We start from the raw sequence: 20,502 nt of genomic DNA on the forward strand, positions 1-20,502 counted from the left end.
TAATTGATCAACTATCAAATATGTTTATACTAAACAAATTTTACTAAAGATAATGAATTTTAATTAAATACGGTTAAAGTGGTTTTCGGGAAGGGGTCTAGTACGGGAGCTATGACCAATTATAGGCTGATCATAAAAAGTTCTTACAGTAAGTATATAAAAGCTATATTTCAGTCAAATTCTGTATCTATATACATATATCGTTATTTGGTAATAAGTGATTTTCGGGGACCTTGTATGGGAGTTACGACCAATTATGAACCGATTGTGAAAAAAATATGAAATAGCATTTTTCTATACAAAACTAATATTTGTGGCAAATTTTGTAAGGATATCATTATTTGGTAATGAGAAATATACGATTATGTAATTTTCAGAATGGACCTTGTATGGGAGCTACCAATAATTGTGAACCGATCGGAAAAATGTTTTACAGTAAAATTTAAGTATATAAAAGTAATATTTGTGCCAATTTTTTTATAAATATCTTAATTTAGCAATGAGTTATGTGCGTTTAGGTGATTTTCGGGAGGGGACCTTCTATGGGAGCTATGACCAAATATGGACCGATCGTAAAAAAATATTAAAATATTTCTGAGTTCTAAAGCAATATTTGTGCCAAATTTTGTATGGATATCGTTATTTCGTAATGATTTTCTGAAGGATACCTTGTATGGAAGCTATGACCAATTATAAACCGATCCAGAAATGTTTTTCTCTGGATGAATTCTATTGATATAAAACTTTAATTTGTAAAATTTTGTGAAGATATCGATATTCGAACGGAAGTTATTAATAATAAACTAATTTTCCGGGAATATGTACATTTGTATGGGAGGTATATGAAATTGTGGACCGATTCCGCCAATTTTCAACAGAAATCAAGTTCTTGTATAGAAACATGGAGTTATATTGCACAGTTTTTGTGAAAATTACATTAGAATATGTAAAAAAGCTTAATTTTTTCGAAATTTTTTTTCAAATTTTGTTTCACAACTTTTCCCGATGTGAACCGATTTTGCTCATTTTCAATACCAAACTGCCTAGGATAATAATAAATGTATAGAGTGAATTTCGTTAATATTTGTTGCTTCGTGTTAACGTGAGAACGTTTTATACAGACAGACAGACGGACTGAGGGACATAGCTAGATCGACTAGAATTTCATAGGGTCTATGGATATATATACTTTGTTGGATCTCAGATGAATATATCTGGGTATTACACACGGAATGACAAAGTTATATATATCCTCTATCAACACTTTTGGTGATTGGTTTTTCTAGATCTTCGCAAGGAGTAGTTATATTTTTAATTTAGACTCATGCGGTTCATAAATAGATTTTGGGTGATTTTTTAACAAAAATGGCCTCCATTCCGATCACGTTTACCTCAATCAACTAGTAAAAAACACCTCACTCAGCTCTAAACATGTGAAATTTCATTGCAATATCTCCAATAGTTCCGGAGATACCGAATTATAATAATGTTTCTAAATCATTGTTCAACGGTGGATCAGTTATAGTAATAAAGGTGTCAAGGTCCAAGCTTACAATTGCCAATATCATATCAAAGTTTGGAATTAAATGAAATTAACATAAAATATAAACTTTTTTTGCAATTCAAACTAATTCGACTTAATTAATTTTAAAGATTAAGGTTGGGTTTTTAAAAAAATCATGTAAACCGAAATGTAATTTACATGACGACATTTATAAAAAATAATTTTTCCAACTAAACGCATTTTTATTAATAATAACAAAAAAATCTCATCTAATGAATCATCAACAAATAGCCAATTATTTTATTTGTTTTTCAAACTTAATTGTCGTGATCAATTTAATTAATTTACTAAAAAAACAATTTAAACAAATGCAAAAAATAAACAAAAAACTATTTAACAAAAAAAAAAAAAAAAAAAAGAACCAAACCTAAGTTATTTTAAAAATATATAAATTTTGTTATTTTTAACGTTTGATAATACCGACAAAATAAAATTCTTTTTCAAACGCTTTAAATTGATTACCATTAAAATGCTCATTATTGTTTGTTTGATTTCTATTAATATTGAAAAGAAGAAAACGAATCGAAATAAATTTGAAATAAATAAAACTAGAATAGAATTTGCCAAAAAGTATTGATGCGACATTTGCTCAATTGGCAAAACAAACATGATAATTAATTAAATTAATTCATCTATAAACAAAAGTTGTGTATCGCAAAATATTTAAGGAAAATAAACTAAAATTACAATGAAAGACATTACAAATCGTTGGAGATTTACAATTAATAAAATTTTACATATAAAAAATAAGGCACGTTTCTGTTCATTTTTAACTATAGTCGAATTTAAGTTGCAACCACAAAAATTCCCTTTTTAGATTTTTCCAAAAATATCTTAAACTCTCATATAGTAATCTATAGTCTAGCCTATACCCCAATCTATAGTTTGGCCTATACTCTATATAGGATTATAATATTCTCTATATAGTATTATCCATAGTCCTGACTAATGTTTTCTTTATAGTCTGGGCTAGAGTCTATAGTCAGGACTATAGCCTATTATATAGTCTGGATTATAGTCTAATCTAAAGTCTTGGCTATATATAGTCTGGGCTATAGTTTAATCTATAGTCTGGACTATAGTCTAATATATAGTCTGGACTATAGTATATTCTATAGACTGGACTATAGTATATTCTATAGACTGGACTACAGTATATTCTATAGTCTGCACTATAGTATATTCTATAGTCTGGACTATAGTATATTCTATAGTCTGGGCTATAGTTTAGTCTATAGTCTTGATTATAGTCTAGTCAATAGTCTTGACTATAGTCTAGTCGGTTGTCTTGACTATAGTCTAGTCTGTAGTCTTGAATATAGTCTAGTCTATAGTCTTGACTATAGTTTAGTATATAGTCTTGACTATAGTCTGGTCTATAGTCTTGACTATAGTCTAGCCTATAGTCCTCACTGTAGACTGGTCTATATGTCTGGTCTATAGTCTATAGTATTGACTATAGTCTAGTCTATAGTTTTGACTATGTCTTGACTATAGTATAGTCTATAGTCTGGACTATAGTCTAGTCTTTCGTCTGAACTATAGTCTAGTATATTGTTAAGACTATAGTCTTGTCTATTGTTTAGACTTTAGTCTAGTATATAGTCTTGACTATAGTCTAGTCTGTAGTCTTGACTATAGCCTTGTCTTTAGTCTGGACTATAGTCTAGCCTATAGTCGGACTATAGTATATTCTATAGTCAGCATTATAGTATATTATATAGTCCTGACTAATTAATAGTATGGTCTATAGTCTAGTCTATAGTCTGGGCTATAGTCTTGACTATAATCTGGTCTATAGTCTTGACTATAGTCTGGTCTATAGTCTTGACTATAGTCTAGTCTATAGTTCGGACTATAGTATAGTCTATAGTTCGGACTATAGTCTAGTCTATAGTCTGGACTATAGTCTAGTCAATAGTCTGGACTATAGTCTAGTCAATAGTCGGGACTATAGTCTAGTCAATAGTCGAGACTATAGTCTAGTATTTAGTCAGGACTATAGTCTGGACTATAGAGTATTCTACAATCTGGACTATAGTATATTATATAGACTTGACTAATTTATGGTCTGGTCTATTGTCTACTCTATAGTCTGGGCTATAGTCTATGGTTTGAATAATAGTCTAGACTATAGTCAGCTTTATAGTCCAGTTTATAGCGAGGTCTATAGTCTAGTCAATAGTCTGGACAATAGTCTCTTTGTGGTTTATGGTCTGGTCTATTGTCTACTCTATAGTCTGGGCTATAGTCTATGGTCTGGACAATAGTCTAGACTATAGTCAGGATAACAGTCTAGACTATAGTCAGATTTATAGTGTAGTTTATAGTCAGGTCTATAGTCTAGTCAATAGTCTGGACTATAGATTCTTCTATAGTATGGACTGTAGGCTATTATATAGTCTGGACTATTGTCTAGTCTATAGTCTGTACTACAGTATATAGTCAGGACTATAGCCTAATCTATAGTCCGGATTATAGTCTAGTCTAAGGTCTTAGCTATAGTCTGGACTATAGTCTAATCTGGACTATAGTTTAATCTATAGTCTGGACTATAGTATAATCTATAGTCTTGACTATAGTATAATATACAGTCTGGACTATAGTATAATCTATAGTCTGGGCTATAGTATAATATATAGTCTGGACTATAGTATAATATATAGTCTGGACTATAGTATAATCTTTATAGTCTGGACTGTAGTATATTCTATAGTCTGGACGACAGTATAGTCTGGACTATTGTATATTCTATAGTCTGGATTAGAATTCTCTATAGTCTTGACTATAGTATATTCTACAGTCTGGACTATAGTCTGGACTATTGTATATTCTGAAGTCTGTACCATTGTATATTCTATAGTCTTGACTATAGTATATTCTTAAGTCTGGACTATACTCTATAGTCTGATCTATAGTCTAGTCTAGAGTCTAGTCTATATTCTGGTCAATATTCTAGTCTATAGTGTAGTCTATAGTCTAGTCTATAGTCTGGAACATAGTCTAGTCTATAGTCTGAACTATAATCTAGTCTATAGTCTGGACTATAATCTAGTCTATAGTCTGGACTATAATCTAGTCTATAGTCTGGAATATAGGGTAGTCTATAGTCTGGACTATAGTCCAGTCTATAGTCTGGACTATAGTCCAGTCTATAGTCTGGATTATAGTCCAGACTATAGTCTATAGTTTGGACTATAGTCTGATCTATAGATTGGATTATAGTCTGGATTATCGTCTGGAATATAGTCTTTAGCATAATCTATATTCTGGATAATAGTCTAGTCTATATCCCGGACTACAGTCTAGGCTATAGACTGGATTACGGTCTACACTATAGTCTGGAATATAGTCAGGACTATGGTTTGGTCTGTAGTCTGGGATACAGTCTAGTCAATAGTCTGGAATATTGTCTGGATCATAGTCTAATGAATCGTTTGTTCTATGGTTTGAATAGAGTCAGGAGTATACTCTAGACTAACGTCTGGACAATAGTGTTGTCTTAGTTTTTGTTTGCAATCATGATTATACTCTGGTCTATTCTAAGGACTATTGCCTAGCTTAAGACTTGACTGATGTGTAGTGCTTCAGCATAAAATAAAATTTTAAACAATATCACACTATTCCAAATATCGCTAACACTTCATTACAGCTGATGAGACAATTATTTCGCAATAAATTCCTTTCACATTCCATAGATCAATGAATATTTTCTAACACCAGCACCACTGTTAAATTGTTAATTGAAAAAACCCAATTATTTTGATCAATAATTTTCTCTCTATATATATTGTTTGTGTTTTTATTTTGGTGATTATTTGTATGTGATTAAAAAGTATTTTCGATTTGTATTTTTTTTTTGCAAAATTTAAGCATCATTCTTCATTTGTAGGGGCTTCATTTATTTCTTTTATGGGGGATTTTATTTATTCATTAGTTGTTTATTTGTTGTTGTTTTTTCTAACTATTTATTGTACTCTTTCTCTGTCTTACATTTCTAATTATATCAATGTTTCTCAATAAAAAACAACAACGAGCACGATAAAATTTAAGGAAAAAAAACAGCAAATATGTCGCTCTAATTGAAAATTTAAAATTGAATTGATTCGAATACAACAACAACAACATCAGAAGAGATTTACATAAAACTTTGAATAAATTCAAATGATCATCAAAACCAACAACAGCAACAATAATATGGTGTTGTTGCTGTTGTTGTTACATACTTTTGCAAGTATTCGTTGTTGTTGTTGGTGTAATTTTCTTTAATGCGCCACAAACGTTGTTGTGATTCTTTTTAGCAGCCTCTATAGCAACTGAATAGATGTTTTAGCCAACTACAGAACCGAGCAGAACAGAGCAGTATACAGTATTCCAACTAATTCGATCTGATCGAAAGGTAATTTTTTAATTGATGCAAATCACTAGACTTGAGTGATTATCGTGGTGCTCTAACGTAAACACACATAAACGGTTAAATTGCTCCGTGTTCCAAACTGATTCATTCTTGACGTAGTTTTATTTTTTACAAAAAAAAAAGTTTTAAATTTAAAGTAATTAAAAGAAAAATTAAAACCCTTAAAACATAAATATTTTATAAAGTTAAAAAAATTTATTAAAAAAAATAAATAAATATTTTATAATTATTATAAAAATTCTTTTTTAAAGGATCAGCTTCAAACTCTCTTTCCCCTTTAACTTTTGGATTAATTTATTTTCTTTAACAAAATGGTAAGTTTTCTTTAAAATTTAAACCAATTTTAACTTAAATTAGCATGAGTTTTATTAAAATTTAATTTCAATATTTTTATTTAAAAAAATATATATAATTTTGAACACCTGATTCTATAGGCAAAAATATTGTTGCTTTTAAAAAGTATATAAAAATTGAAAAATATTTTTGTAAATGGCCTTGATTGTTTAAAAAAAAAGAAAGATTATTAAGCACATTAATCAATCGCACTAATTTATTTAGAGGTTAAATGTAGGATTTCATTTTACATACATATATGCTCATGATTCTCTTAAGTAATCGAAGAATTTCTAGAATTTTTATGCAGATAATAAGATAAAGAAAAATGTGAAAAAAGTGTGTAAAAATTTAACTTAACCTAAAATTTTTTTAAAAAAAAGTGTGTTTTTTGCTAAATTAAAATTTTTTAAAAAAGCCGGCATAATGCCTTAAATATAAAACAAAATAACTTTTAATAATTTCTAAACTTTTACTAAAGAAATAATATTCACAAAGTTTTTTTATAATAAGAAAATTTAAAAAAGAATTAATTCCACCTAAAAGAAAATCTACTTGAATAATGCGTTCACACATAATCACACATAATGAATAATGCGTTCACACATAACCACTTTCGATTTGGAAATAAAATAGCTTTACAAAGTTTCTCAAAGCGGGTTTTAAACTTGATATCATCAAATACAATTAAAGAGTTTTCAAATAACCAACTCTTAAGCACTAGTTATAACTTAGTACTACACTAGTTTCGAAACAAGTTCTTAGAACCAGTTTAGACAGTAGTAAGTAATTCTTCAAGTGCTTCTAATTAAGAAGCTATATAAACCATTTCAAACAAAAATCAAGGATCCGTTTAAAGTCACCAAATACATATAGTGAGTGTATTACTATAGCACCATTGATATTGGGCTTTGATGTTTGGTTATTGTAATGGATTCTTAAAAATCATTTATCTGTTTTCCAATGAATTATACTGATCGACAAGGGAGATCAAATTTGATTTCAGAATGATTTGTCAAACTCTTGTTGAGTTTAAAACAAAATTTCAATGACTGACTTTCAAAATTAGGTAAGGTTAGGTTGAGAGGAGGATGTATTTACATCAAATCCGAAGAAATATACCTATGCCTCTATCGGGCCTGTTGTGTGCTGCTTTTCATGGAAAATGTTTGTTGGTTAAAACAAAAACCTTATATATCCGATGTTCAGAAACTCGGTTTCCTAGACGTAATTCCTAAGCATTTTCCAATCAGTGTTCGTGAGGGTTTTTATATCCAGAATAATATCACTTCCATGATATTTGGATCTAGTTTCGGCGAAAGCCTGACAATGGCAAAGAAAGTGCTCCAGAGTTCCACTGTCCTCTCTACATGCTCTACATTCGTCTGAATCCGTGTTCACTTAGAATACGTAACATCATACTAACCTCAGACTTGTTCATTTTAAGGAGGCTTCTCGTCCTGCTTTCGTTAGGATCACCCCATAGGATCTTTGTGGTTCTACCCACACGATTTCATTATTCCAAGAGGCCTTATGGGTTTCTCTCATCCATAATTTTAATTCTGTCCTCGTTGCGTCAAATAGTTTTGACTTCGTCAGGTTAACTACCTAGAGTTTCATTTCCTTTAAAGCTATTACATTCGCTCTATCATTGCCGACTACTCACGAGTGACCTAGTACGCATACGATTTGAACCTTACCTCTGGGAGTGTATTCGGTTAAAGCTTTTTTTACTATCCAATACGGTTTTGGATTTAACTTTATCACCTGATATCGCCCTAATTGACTTCTGGCAGCCGGTAAATATGTTAAGCCCTGTGGGCGCCATATTTATTCTAATCCAATTTACGCATTCCGTTATTGCTCGGACATCATATATATTGGTGGTATATTTCTGTTATTGGGTCTTCAATATAAAAACCCAGGCCCACTTTGTCTCCCAATTTAGAGCCATCCGTGTAGCAACGGATTCCTACTGGTATTTGCTCTAAAGTTCCGCTTGACCAAGACATTCTATCTGGGATCAGTGTTTCAAAGTTTCCGACATATTTTGTCTCTGGTATGCGATCGGGCACTTCCGATGATTGTGTATAGCCTTCCAATGTGTCCAGTATACATTAATGACGTGTCCTATAATCGCCTTTGGCCAGTTCGCCTAAAGTTATGAGCCGTTCGGCTGTGGAATATCTATCCTTGTTTCCACTTATACCCAAGCAGTAGTAGTTTGATATTACACTTTTTTACCAAAGAAGTCCACCAGATTATTGAAGCATAACTTAGGATTGGTCTAATTACACTTTTATATAGCCAATGTGTCATAGTAGGACTAAGGTCCAATTTAATGCCTATGGTTCTTCTACATAGCCCCCAGCATCGATGTGCCTTGACTTTCAAAGTTAATTTCAAATTTTAATCTCTTCATGATGATATGACAGAGTACACAAATCGTAATTATCAAAAACCCTTTTCATAAGGCTTCTACAGAATCTGTTCCAAAGTAGCAATAATGATGTATTCTAGAACTAGTTGTAGATCTAAGTAATACCATTTTACCGATAATAAAAATACAGAAAGGCTTCTACAGAAAATACAGAAAGGCTTCTGTATAAAACCTTTCCAGCTTCAAAAAAAAAAAAACAGTCTTTTCCAACAACATCTAACCAGCTGGTTGGCTATAATTCGCCTTTCGCCATGTAATGTACTCTCGTCCCTTTTGTAAGCGATGGTCCCTTTTGTAACACAAGTACATGTTAAAATAGTAATCACCTGGGTATTCGGGAGGCTAGGCTTAATATTAAGGCGTATTAAATACCTAGTTTGAAACGGTCCTCCTAAAATGCTGGTTGGAATATTATCACATCATTATATGCGCAGATTTATCGCCGGGGACATGCTACCTCGATGAAAGACTTGGCGTTATTGCAATTCCGGGGAAAAGAGGTGCTACCACTAGGCTGATGTATAAAATCGGTGTTGTTGCCGATACCCTACAGTAGAGTGACTGTGAGTTGTTGTTAAGTGTATATGATGCAGAAGGAATGTAGGGGTTGAATGGTGATGGATTAAAGGTATCTTATACAAGTAATACCATGGAATTTTCCATTCACAGTGTGTTCTCTGTGAGTAAGAACATAGTCCGCGGTTTATTTGGTGGATTCGTGTTTCGGTCTACCGAATACCTCTATAGATGCTAAGGCCAACTCAACAGAGGCCATCCCATATGCGTGGTTGTTAATGGAAGTGATGCTTTTGATTCTCGGAAGTTAACTCTTTCACGTATACAGGACATCGGTGTCCCAATGTTTTTTTTTTTAATTTTTCTCAATTTAGATCGAAATTTTGAGTTTATAGCTATAGTAAATGATTATTTCATAAGAAAACTAAGTTCTTTTTTAGAATTTTAATGAAAGCTCGAGTACCAGAGAAAACCATGCACAAAAATATCCACCGGCATGTAACAAGCGGCTGTGATGAGTCATTTAGTCAGCTCTCTCAGTGGTTGAAAAGGTACCACCGTGGAATAAGGCCAACACGGCAGGTGTTCACATTAATAACTTCGATATCTTGAGCGCATATTATTACATCAAGTGTTTGAATTAAAGTTCTGATAACATTTTTCTTCAAAAACTAAAAGATTATATCATAATATAGTTACCGCTTCGGCCGACTTTCAAAGAAAATTTTGATAATTTGGTAGCTTCAAACTATTTATGATAATTTCCCCGAGTATACTGATCATAATTATCAAAAAGTAAAAGCTAACCCTTTCTTTAAAGGATGAAAAATTCGAGGTGTAACATCTGAAAAAGCGTAAAAACGTTATTTCGTTTTAACAAACTTTAGGACACTATATCTCAAATCCCAGATGTGATGGAGACCAGATTCGGATTCATCACATTTTGCCTTTAAATGAAACAATTATAACAAATTTCATTCCTTTAAGATTTTAGTAAATTTTACATTACTTAAATATGTACTAAAAAGTTTTAAATTTTTTGTGAATTAAAAAAACAGTGTTATTTTAAATATTTAAATCCTTTCACCAATTAATTAAAACATGTAAGATATTCATCAGTTTTAACATAATATTTGAACAACTAATGCTAAACTTTAGTTATTTTTTTTGCAGAATTTACCATAAGAAACTCAATTATATACCTATAACTAATATAAAAGTATGGGCACCTTAATATCATACATAACAAAAACTGGTTCCTGGTTCCGAACTTCTATAGAAAAAAAAATCCTGTAGAAACCCCTTAAAATGCCACCTGCAACATATAAGCTCCTTAATAATAAGAATAATACAAATAATTTTAATAATTAATGATGAAGCATTTAATCCAACAAATAATGCATCTAATATTATATAAGGAATCTGCAACTATTTAACCTAATATTAGCACCTTGGCTGGCACTAATCACTATAAATATTAAAGCTCTTACCCGGCTGCACTAATCACCTGTAGAATTTCCCAAAAGGCACTTTGATAATACTATATGCACTCTTTACCTATATGATCCACAATTCGATATCTAGAGTAATAATCGTTTTGAAATTATTTTCTTTTACTTCCATATCATTTGCCAGAGTGAACAGGAATACGATAAAGAACAACTGAGAAGTAAGTTGGAAGCAATGATAATGATAAAAAAGAGATTTAAAAAGAGCTAGAGAATAGATCAAGAAATGCAAATATGCAGCAATCTTTAGCATGGAAATCTGTCTTTTCGAGAGAATGTTTTCCCTAGAAGACACAAGTGTCCCAAACACAAACACTTTTCATATAGAAGAGAGTCTAGCTGAGATACTTACTCTATAAAAGAGGATACATCTGCGATAATTTTTCTATAAAAAATGTCTTTCTGAGACACAATTTCAGACTTTCTATATAAAAGTTCGCTCTCAGATAAATTTATGCATAGCAAAGTTCTTAGTTCAAGCTACTTTCTGCTCCTTTTTAGATCTCTTAACCGACAAACGGAAAAATTCGCTAAAAACTAAATCTTTTTGAAAATTCCTTTCAATCATTAGTCATGCGTAATGCCTTTAAAGCTTTCGATCATGAGGACAAAGGTTTCATCGAACATGGCGATGTTATACAAATTGTAGAAATACTAGGACAAAAACTCGATGAAAAGGCGGTAAAAGCTTTAATCAAAGAAGTCGATAAGGGCAATACGGGTAAATTGGACTTTAAGCAATTCTGTAAGTTGGCCTCACGTTTCGTCGAGGTTGAAGAGGATGGACCAGTATTGATGGGTGAATTGAGAGAAGCTTTTCGTATCTATGACAAAGAGGGTAAAGGTTATATAACTGTTGCCACATTGCGCGGTATTTTACATGAATTGGATGATAAATTGTCTAATCAAGATTTGGATATGATTATTGAGGAAATCGATTCGGATGGTTCGGGTACGGTGGATTTTGATGGTGAGCTATATCGAACTATATTATATTGTATCTCTTAACGATTAAACTTTTCTTACATTGATTTTAGAATTCATGCAAGTGATGACAGGTAAAAATTTCCAAGACTTGTTTGTTCATCAACGTTTTACCTTTGATCCTCTGCTAATTAATGTTACCCCCAGCCGTTGTCCTTGTCCCCAGCATCGTCAGCTTTTGCATCGTCGCATTGAAATGCAATTTCAACGTTTATTTCAACAAATGTTACGTCCTTTGAGTAATTTCCATGATCGTTGTCTACAACATGTCTGGCATGTTCAACAGCAGCCTCATTTATATAGACCATCTTCGTATAAAGACGTCTCATTATCCACAGCTCCTGTAGTCTATTGTCGTCCACCCTATCGTCCACGTTTTCCCAAATGGGTACCCATTTTAACTTTATATCGTGAAATCGTTCAAAATCCCTTTAAACATAGACATCGTTGTCGTTTAATGATCAGCCACAAGTAACTAGTGGTCAGTCCATCTAAATTTTTGCCATTGTCAGAAGAATTGTTCTATTCCAACAAAACCATTTCTGCTTCCAAATTCCCCTGCATTTAATAATTAATTGTTGATTTTTTTTATTTTAATTAATTCAACTAATCTAATCACTGCCCTTAATGAAGACTTTGTTTTAACTATTTTTACTCTTAATTTCAATAATTCTCTTATTTACAGGTTAAGTTTTTCTATTAGTCTTTTTACACCACCTTAATTTTTTTCTAAAGTGGTTTGCAGACAACTAAGACATTTTATTTAAGTTCTATTTATTTTTTCTCAAATTCCTTAAAATATATTTGATTTTATTTGTTAAAAAAAAAGTGTTAATTTGTCATTTATTTTTCGTTTATAAACTATTTATAATCCATTGTAAAAAATCACTGTATTTATTAAAAAAAAAAATAAAAAAAACTAATATAAAAAATCAAAGGACAAAAAATAGTTTTCTTTAAAAATATTTTGTCAGGAAAGAAAAACATTTCTATAGGAAGATTCCAGTAAGATGATTCCACACACCGCCTTTCTATAGAAAGTTTATAAACTTTTCCGTAGAAAAGTTTATATAGAAAGTCAGTAGACTTCCATAGAAAAGTACCTATAGAGAGGCTAGAGACTTTTCTATAGAAAAGCTATAAACTTTTTTATAGAAAGTCACTAGACTTTCCTATAGACTTTCTATAGAAAAGTTTCTATAGAAAGTCTATAGACTTTTCTATAGAAAAGTTTCTATAGAAAGTCTATAGACTTTTCTATAGAAAAGTTTCTATAGAAAGTCTATAGACTTTTCTATAGAAAAGTTTCTATAGAAAGTCTATAGACTTTTCTATAGAAAAGATTCTATAGAAAGTCTATAGACTTTTCTATAGAAGTCTATAGACTTTTCTATAGAAAAGTTTCTATAGAATGTCTATAGACTTTCCTATAGAAAAGTTTCTATAGAATGTCTATAGACTTTTCTATAGAAAAGTTTCTATAGAATGTCTATAGACTTTTCTATAGAAAATTTTATACAGAAAAGTCTATAGACTTTTCCATAGAAAATTTTTTCTATAGACATTTTTATATAAAAAATTTCTTCTAAATAAACTTTTCTATAAAAAAGTTTATAGACTTTCTATAGAAAAGTCTATGGTCTTTCTATACAAACTTTTCTATAGAAAAGTCTGTTGGCTTTCTATACAAACTTTTTTATAGAAAAGTCTATAGAAAAGACTATAGACTTTCGATAGAAACTTTTCTATAGAAAAGTTTATAGAAACATTTCTTTAGAAAAGTCTATAGACTTTCTATAGAAACTCTTCTATAGAAAAGTCTATTGGCTTTCTATACAAACTTTTTTATAGAAAAGTCTATAGAAAAGACTATAGACTTTCGATAGAAACTTTTCTATAGAAAAGTTTATAGAAACATTTCTTTAGAAAAGTCTATAGACTTTCTATAGAAACTTTTTATAGAAATGTCTATAGACTTTCTGTTGAATCTTTTCGATAGAAAAGTCTATAGCCCCTCTATAGGTACTAGTCTATAGACATTTCTATAGAAAAAATTTTATAGAAAGTTTATAAAGTCTATAGACTTTTCTATAGAAAAGTTTCTATAGAAAATATACACACTCTTCTATAGAAAAGTTTCTATAGAAATTCTATAGACATTCTTATAGAAAAGTTTCTATTGAAAGTGTATATACTTTTCTATAGAAAAGTTTCTATAGAAAGTCTATAGACTTTTCTATTTAAAAGTTTCTTTAGAAAGTATATAGACTTTTCTATAGAAAAGTTTCTATAGAAAGTATATAGACTTTTCTATAAAAAAGTTTCTATATAAAGTCTATAAACTTTTCTATGGAAAAGTTCCTATAGAGAGTCCATAGACTTTTCTATAGAAAAGTTTATATATAAAGTCTATAGACTTTTCTATAGAAGGGTTTCTATAGAAGGTCTATGGACTTCTCTAGTAAAGTAGACTTTACTAGAGAAAAGTTTCTATAGAAAGTCTATAGACTTTCTATAGAAAGGTTTCTATAAAAAGTCTATAGACTTTTCTAAAGAAAAGTTTCTGTAGACTTTTCTATAGAAAAGTTTCAACAGAAAGTCTATAGACATTTCTATAAAAAGTTTCTATAGAAAGTCTATAGACATTTCTATAGAAAAGTTTCTATAAAAAGTCTATAGACTTTTCTAAAGAAAAGTTTCTATAAACTTTTCTATAGAAAAGTTTCCATCGAAAGTCTATAGTCTTTTCTATAGAAAAGTTTCTATAGACTTTTCTATAAACTTTTCTATAGAAAAGTTTCTATCGAAAGTCTATAGTCTTTTCTATAGAAAAGTTTCTATAGACTTTTCTATAAACTTTTCTATAGAAAAGTTTCTATCGAAAGTCTATAGTCTTTTCTATAGAAAAGTTTCTATAGACTTTTCTATAAAAAAATTTTATAGAAAGCCAATAGACTTTTCTATAGAAGAGTTTCTATAGAAAGTCTATGGACTTTTCTATAGAAGAGTTTCTATAGAAAGTCTATAGACTTTTCTATAGAAGAGTCTCTATAGAAAGTCTATAGCAAATAGATGAGTTTCTATAGAATGTCTATAGACTTTTCTAAAGATAAGTTTCTATAGCAAGCCTATAGACTTTTCTATAGAAAAGTTTATATAGAAAGACCATAGACTTTTCTATAGAAAGTCTATAAACTTTTCTATAGAAAAGTTTATTTAGAAAGAAATTTTCTATACAAAGTCTATAGACTTTTCTATAGAAATTCTTTCGAGAAAGTTCTATAGAAGGTCTCTACACTTTTCTATAAAAAGTTTTTAACATTTTCTTTATAAATTTTCTAGACGTTTCTTAAGCAAAACTCCAGACTTTTCTATAGAAAATATTCTCTAGTGTCTAGACATGTCTATAGAAGAGTTTCTTTTTTATACTTTTCCATAGGAAAGTTTCTTCAGAAAGTCTTTATACATTAAAGATTCAATAGAGAATCTTTAAACTTCTCTATAGAAAGTTTTTAGTCTTTTCTGTGGAAAACCACGGTGGAAAAGTACCGAAATTGATACAATCCGTTGTCAAAAGTGAGCTTATTACGTTTGTTAACAATTAGACATCGGATGTGTATAAAATTTAAATAATTCCCAGTTATAATTTTGACAACCACCGTTGTTATTTTGACAAAGCATTGTTGTCATTTTGCTTATGTCACTTCGGCAATGCACCGTTGTGATTTCTATAGAAAATCTGTTTGACAACACAGCGTTGTCACTTTGATAGAAAAGTTTCCACGTCTTTTAGCTTTACTGGACTAACTAACGAAAAAGTACTTTTGAAAGATATACATAGTTTAGAACAACATTATGAAAAGGTACTAAACAAATAATATTTATAAGCTTTTGATTCTTGAAAATGTTTTTATTCCAAATTTTAATTATAGAAATAATTTTCGCCCTTAGAAGGCGATTTTCTGAAAGGTACTTTAACTATATACAACTAAGAACATGTTATGGTTCAGGAAGTACTAATTTGAATAGTTTATTACTTTAACTTGAACATATTTTATCCCTTTGCGTTCCGATTAAAAGATACTCACGCTTCCCAGATCGGTTTTTTTTTTTTCAAAAATTACTTAGAAAAGTTGTGTAATATGAACAGTTTTGCCCCCTCTTTATTCCTTCTATGAAAATATACTGAGGCTCCCGGATCGGTTGAGACTTTCAGATGTAAAAAAATATTAGGGTATTAAGATTTCGCAACTAAATAATACTTACTTGCTTCAATTTATGATAGGAGAAACCCATGAAATCTGAAAATAAAAGATGTATATTATAGTACTATAAAGATTTGAAAAACACCTAGAAATACTTCGAATTTTCAAAATTATCTGCCTGTGTTTCTGTCTATATCTTCCAAATATTAAATTATATAAGAAGTTTCTTTTTATTTCAAACTCATGCTAATTTGTATAGCTTTACTTAGGCCGACTTTAACTTTTTAATAAAAAAAAATTATATTTCTTTTTACAGGCTGAACCAGAATACGACAAAGAACAACTCAGAAGTAATATTATTAAAGAAATAATTTCCATTTTTTTCAATCAATTAAACTTTTTCCACATTTTACTCTAAATAGTCATGCGTAATGCCTTCAAAGCCTTCGATCCTGAGGATAAGGGTGTCATTGAACATGCCGATGTTATACAGATTTTAGAAATTCTTGGTCAAAAACTCGATGACAAAGCCGTTAAGGCACTAATCAAAGAAGTCGATAAGGGTAATTCGGGTAAATTGGACTTTAAACAATTCTGTAAATTAGCTTCACGTTTCGTCGAGGTTGATGAGGATGGTCCAGTTTTGATGGGTGAATTAAAGGAAGCCTTCCGTATTTACGACAGAGAGGGTAAGGGCTATATCACAGTTGCCACATTGCGTGGTATTCTCAAAGAATTGGATGACAAATTGTCGGCCAAGGAATTGGATATGATTATTGAGGAAATTGATGCTGATGGTTCGGGTACTGTTGATTTTGATGGTGAGTTAAGAAGTGAACTATTTTTAAGGAGTAATTAATTATTTTTTTTTTGTATTTGCAGAATTCGTACAAGTAATGAATGGTAGGTTTTTATAATATTTCTTATTGTTATAAGATTTTTATATATATTTTTTATTTTTTTGTAGGTTAAGTTTTTGGAATACATTATGGCAGGTCTAATAAAGCGGTCTTTTTAAAACCAAGAAATTTTTTATTTTTATTTATAAATATTTTTTTTTTTTTACTTTTTAATTTTGATTTAATTAATATAATAAAACAAAATTGAAATGAAAACTTATATACTATAACTTTTGTTATGATGACAAACTGAAGCAGAAGGTAAAAATAACACATTTAGAACTAAGGCCAAACTCCTCTATTGTAGACTCTATAATGCAATATGCTCAGATAGATGAACAAGCGTATGATCACAATAGATCTTAAATAAAAGTTATATCTAAGTATGTAATTAAGAGCCAAGACGATTCTTTGTGATCTCTTTTACTCATGGCAAAAAAATGATCATAGACCCATAAAAGTATATATATATATTCTGGGTCCTTATGACATTCTAAGACGATCTAGCCATGTATGTCCGTCTGTCTGTCTGTCTGTCTGTCTGTCTGTCTGTATGTTGAAAGCCCGATAGAGTCCGAACGGAAAAAGCTAGAGAAATGAAATTTTCTACAAAAATATTTCTTATAGGCAAGGTTCGTTTGGCATTGAAAATGGGCAATATCGGTCTAAAAAACAGTTTTAACAGTTAAAACTGTTTTAAAAATGCGAGTTTTATATAAGCCCAATTCTCTCTACCAAATTTTATGAGCACCGGTCCATAATAGTACCCTCCAAAAATACGAGTCTAGAGCTGAAATTCGATATAAGTAAGTTTCTTACTAGCAAAAATTTATCTACCGAATATTATGAGGATCGGTCCATAATTTACCCTACCCCCATATAAGGTCCCACTCACAAAATGACGCTCACTACTGGCTTAAAAATGCAAATATAGCTATGAAATTCGATATACAGAACTAAGCTTCTTACAAACCAAAATCTATCTACCGAATTTTATAATTGACCCTACCACCTATATATGTTCATGGTTTAAATGTTGGACAAAAATATTTTGTTTTTAAAAGTTAATATTTTATTAATCCGATGTGATCTGCCCGTAAATGACTTAAGCTCTACTTCAATGTCTATAGGGGTTAGGTTTGATATTGGGTATGTAAGATTAGCCATAGTCGAATATAGCACTCTTACTTGTTATAATCTGAATTATTAATTTAATTTCTTTTATGTATGCTAGTCTCCCTTTATGTATGCTAGTCTATATATATATAGGCATTTTCGTGTCAAGTAACCCAATTAAAAAAAACCGACTTGTACGAAATTTTAATCAAGGTTAGAAGGGGCAAAGTTGGACATTTTGGTAAACGTTTACCTATTGATCCTTGTAAAAATTGTCCAAAATAGTTTAAATAGATATTTCTTCAAAAAAAAAAAATATATATATATATATATATATTTTTATTTTTACTGATTTTTTACGATTTTTTCAATATTTATTTTTTTTCAATATTTGCCACTTTGTTGTTTTTTTGCTCAAAAGCAAAAATGTCACAAAGATCAGTCCGTTAGGTATAGTTAGTTAGTAAGTTAGTTAGTTAGTTAGTAGTTAGTTAGTTAGTTAGTTAGTTAGTTAGTTAGTTAGTTAGTTAGTTAGTTAGTTAGTTAGTTAGTTAGTTAGTAGTTAGTTAGTTAGTTAGTTAGTTAGTAGTTAGTTAGTAGTTAGTTAGTTAGTTATAGTTAGTTAGTTAGTTAGTTAGTAGTTAGTTAGTTAGTTAGTTAGTTAGTTAGTTAGTTGTTAGTTAGTTAGTTAGTTAGTTAGTTAGTTAGTTAGTTAGTTAGTTAGTTAGTTAGTAGTTAGTTAGTAGTTAGTAGTTAGTTAGTTAGTTAGTTAGTTAGTTTAGTAGTTAGTTAGTTAGTTCGTTAGTTAGTTAGTTAGTTAGTTAGTTAGTTAGTTAGTAGTTAGTTAGTTAGTTAGTAGTTAGTAGTTAGTTAGTTAGTTAGTTAGTTAGTTAGTTAGTTAGTTAGTTAGTAGTTAGTTAGTTAGGTTAGTTAGTTAGTTAGTTAGTTAGTAGTTAGTTAGTTAGTTAGTTAGTAGTTAGTTAGTTAGTTAGTTAGTTAGTTAGTTAGTTAGTTAGTTAGTTAGTTAGTTAGTTAGTTAGTTAGTTAGTAGTTAGTTAGTTAGTAGTTAGTAGTTAGTTAGTTAGTTAGTTAGTTAGTTAGTTAGTTAGTTAGTTAGGTAGTTAGTTAGTTAGTTAGTTAGTTAGTTAGTTAGTTAGTTAGTTAGTTAGTTATTTAGTTAGTTAGTTAGTTAGTTAGTTAGTTAGTTAGTTAGTTAGTAGTTAGTTTGTTAGTTTGTTAGTTTAGTTAGTTAGTTAGTTAGTTAGTTAGTTAGTTAGTAGTTAGTTAGTAGTTAGTTAGTTAGTTATTTAGTTAGTTAGTTAGTTAGTTAGTTAGTTAGTTAGTTAGTAGTTAGTTAGTAGTAGTTAGTTAGTTAGTTAGTTAGTTAGTTAGTTAGTTAGTTAGTTAGTTAGTTAGTTAGTTAGTTAGTTAGTTAGTTAGTAGTTATAGTTAGTTAGTTAGTTAGTTAGTAGTTAGTTAGTTAGTTAGTAGTTAGTTAGTTAGTTAGTTAGTTAGTTAGTAGTTAGTTAGTTAGTTAGTTAGTAGTTAGTTAGTTAGTTAGTTAGTTAGTTAGTTAGTTAGTTAGTTAGTAGTAGTTAGTTAGTTAGTAGTAGTGTTAGTAGTTAGTTAGTTAGTTAGTTAGTTAGTAGTTAGTTAGTAGTTAGTTAGTTAGTTAGTAGTTAGTTAGTTAGTTAGTTAGTTAGGTTAGTTAGTTAGTTAGTTAGTTAGTTAGTTAGTTAGTAGTTAGTTAGTTAGTTAGTTAGTTAGTTAGTTAGTTAGTTAGTTAGTTAGTTAGTTAGTTAGTTAGTAGTTAGTTAGTTAGTTAGTTAGTTAGTTAGTTAGTTAGTAGTTAGTTAGTTAGTTAGTTAGTTAGTTAGTTATGTTAGTTAGTGTTAGTAGTTAGTTAGTTAGTTAGTTAGTTAGTTAGTAGTTAGTTAGTTAGTTAGGTAGTTAGTTAGTTAGTTAGTTAGTTAGTTAGTTAGTTAGTTAGTTAGTTAGTTAGTTAGTTAGTAGTTAGTTAGTTAGTTAGTTAGTAGTTAGTTAGTTAGTTAGTTAGTTAGTTAGTTAGTTAGTTAGTTAGTTAGTTAGTTAGTTAGTTGTTAGTTAGTTAGTTAGTTAGTTAGTTAGTTAGTTAGTTAGTTAGTTAGTTAGTTAGTTAGTTAGTTAGTTAGTTAGTTAGTTAGTTAGTTAGTAGTTAGTTAGTTAGTTAGTAGTTAGTTAGTTAGTTAGTTAGTTAGTTAGTTAGTTAGTTAGTAGTAGTTAGTTAGTTAGTTAGTTAGTTAGTTAGTTAGTTAGTAGTTAGTTAGTTAGTTAGTTAGTTAGTTAGTTAGTTAGTAGTTAGTTAGTTAGTTAGTTAGTTAGTTAGTTAGTTAGTTAGTTAGTTAGTTAGTTAGTTAGTTAGTTAGTTAGTTAGTTAGTTAGTTAGTAGTTAGTTAGTTAGTTAGTTAGTTAGTTAGTTAGTTAGTTAGTTAGTTAGTTAGTTAGTAGTTAGTTAGTAGTTAGTTAGTTAGTTAGTTAGTT

General features: G+C 29.8%; 2 protein-coding genes across 5 annotated transcripts; both read left to right on the forward strand.

Annotated features, from left to right (window-relative positions):
* Positions 1–5,871: 5,871 nt before the first annotated feature.
* LOC119603338 (troponin C-like) lies at positions 5,872–17,086 on the forward strand. 2 transcript variants are annotated; one of them, XM_037955344.1, is made up of 6 exons: positions 5,872–5,963; positions 6,233–6,295; positions 16,284–16,317; positions 16,390–16,788; positions 16,850–16,870; positions 16,935–17,086. In XM_037955344.1, the coding sequence occupies exons 2-6, from the start codon at positions 6,293–6,295 to the stop codon at positions 16,937–16,939; spliced, it is 462 nt and encodes a 153-aa protein (XP_037811272.1). In that variant the 5' UTR covers positions 5,872–5,963; positions 6,233–6,292; the 3' UTR covers positions 16,940–17,086. The 2 variants fall into 2 exon arrangements, with proteins under 2 accessions (XP_037811272.1, XP_037811271.1); XM_037955343.1 differs by having other exon boundaries at positions 5,913–6,117.
* On the forward strand, positions 5,891–12,715 carry LOC119603340 (troponin C). Of its 3 annotated transcripts, none has more exons than XM_037955346.1 (6): positions 5,891–5,963; positions 6,233–6,295; positions 10,906–10,939; positions 11,350–11,748; positions 11,816–11,836; positions 12,448–12,709. In XM_037955346.1, the coding sequence occupies exons 2-6, from the start codon at positions 6,293–6,295 to the stop codon at positions 12,450–12,452; spliced, it is 462 nt and encodes a 153-aa protein (XP_037811274.1). In that variant the 5' UTR covers positions 5,891–5,963; positions 6,233–6,292; the 3' UTR covers positions 12,453–12,709. The 3 variants fall into 3 exon arrangements, with proteins under 3 accessions (XP_037811274.1, XP_037811273.1, XP_037811275.1); XM_037955345.1 differs by lacking the exon at positions 5,891–5,963 and adding an exon at positions 5,975–6,117 and having other exon boundaries at positions 12,448–12,703; XM_037955347.1 differs by lacking the exon at positions 5,891–5,963 and adding an exon at positions 5,984–6,117 and having other exon boundaries at positions 11,280–11,748; positions 12,448–12,715.
* Positions 17,087–20,502: the final 3,416 nt, after the last annotated feature.

Source organism: Lucilia sericata, unplaced genomic scaffold, assembly GCF_015586225.1.
Source record: "Lucilia sericata isolate MDLA Ls3-8-SP2 unplaced genomic scaffold, ASM1558622v1 Contig000294F_arrow, whole genome shotgun sequence".
Classification (NCBI taxonomy): domain Eukaryota; kingdom Metazoa; phylum Arthropoda; class Insecta; order Diptera; family Calliphoridae; genus Lucilia; species Lucilia sericata.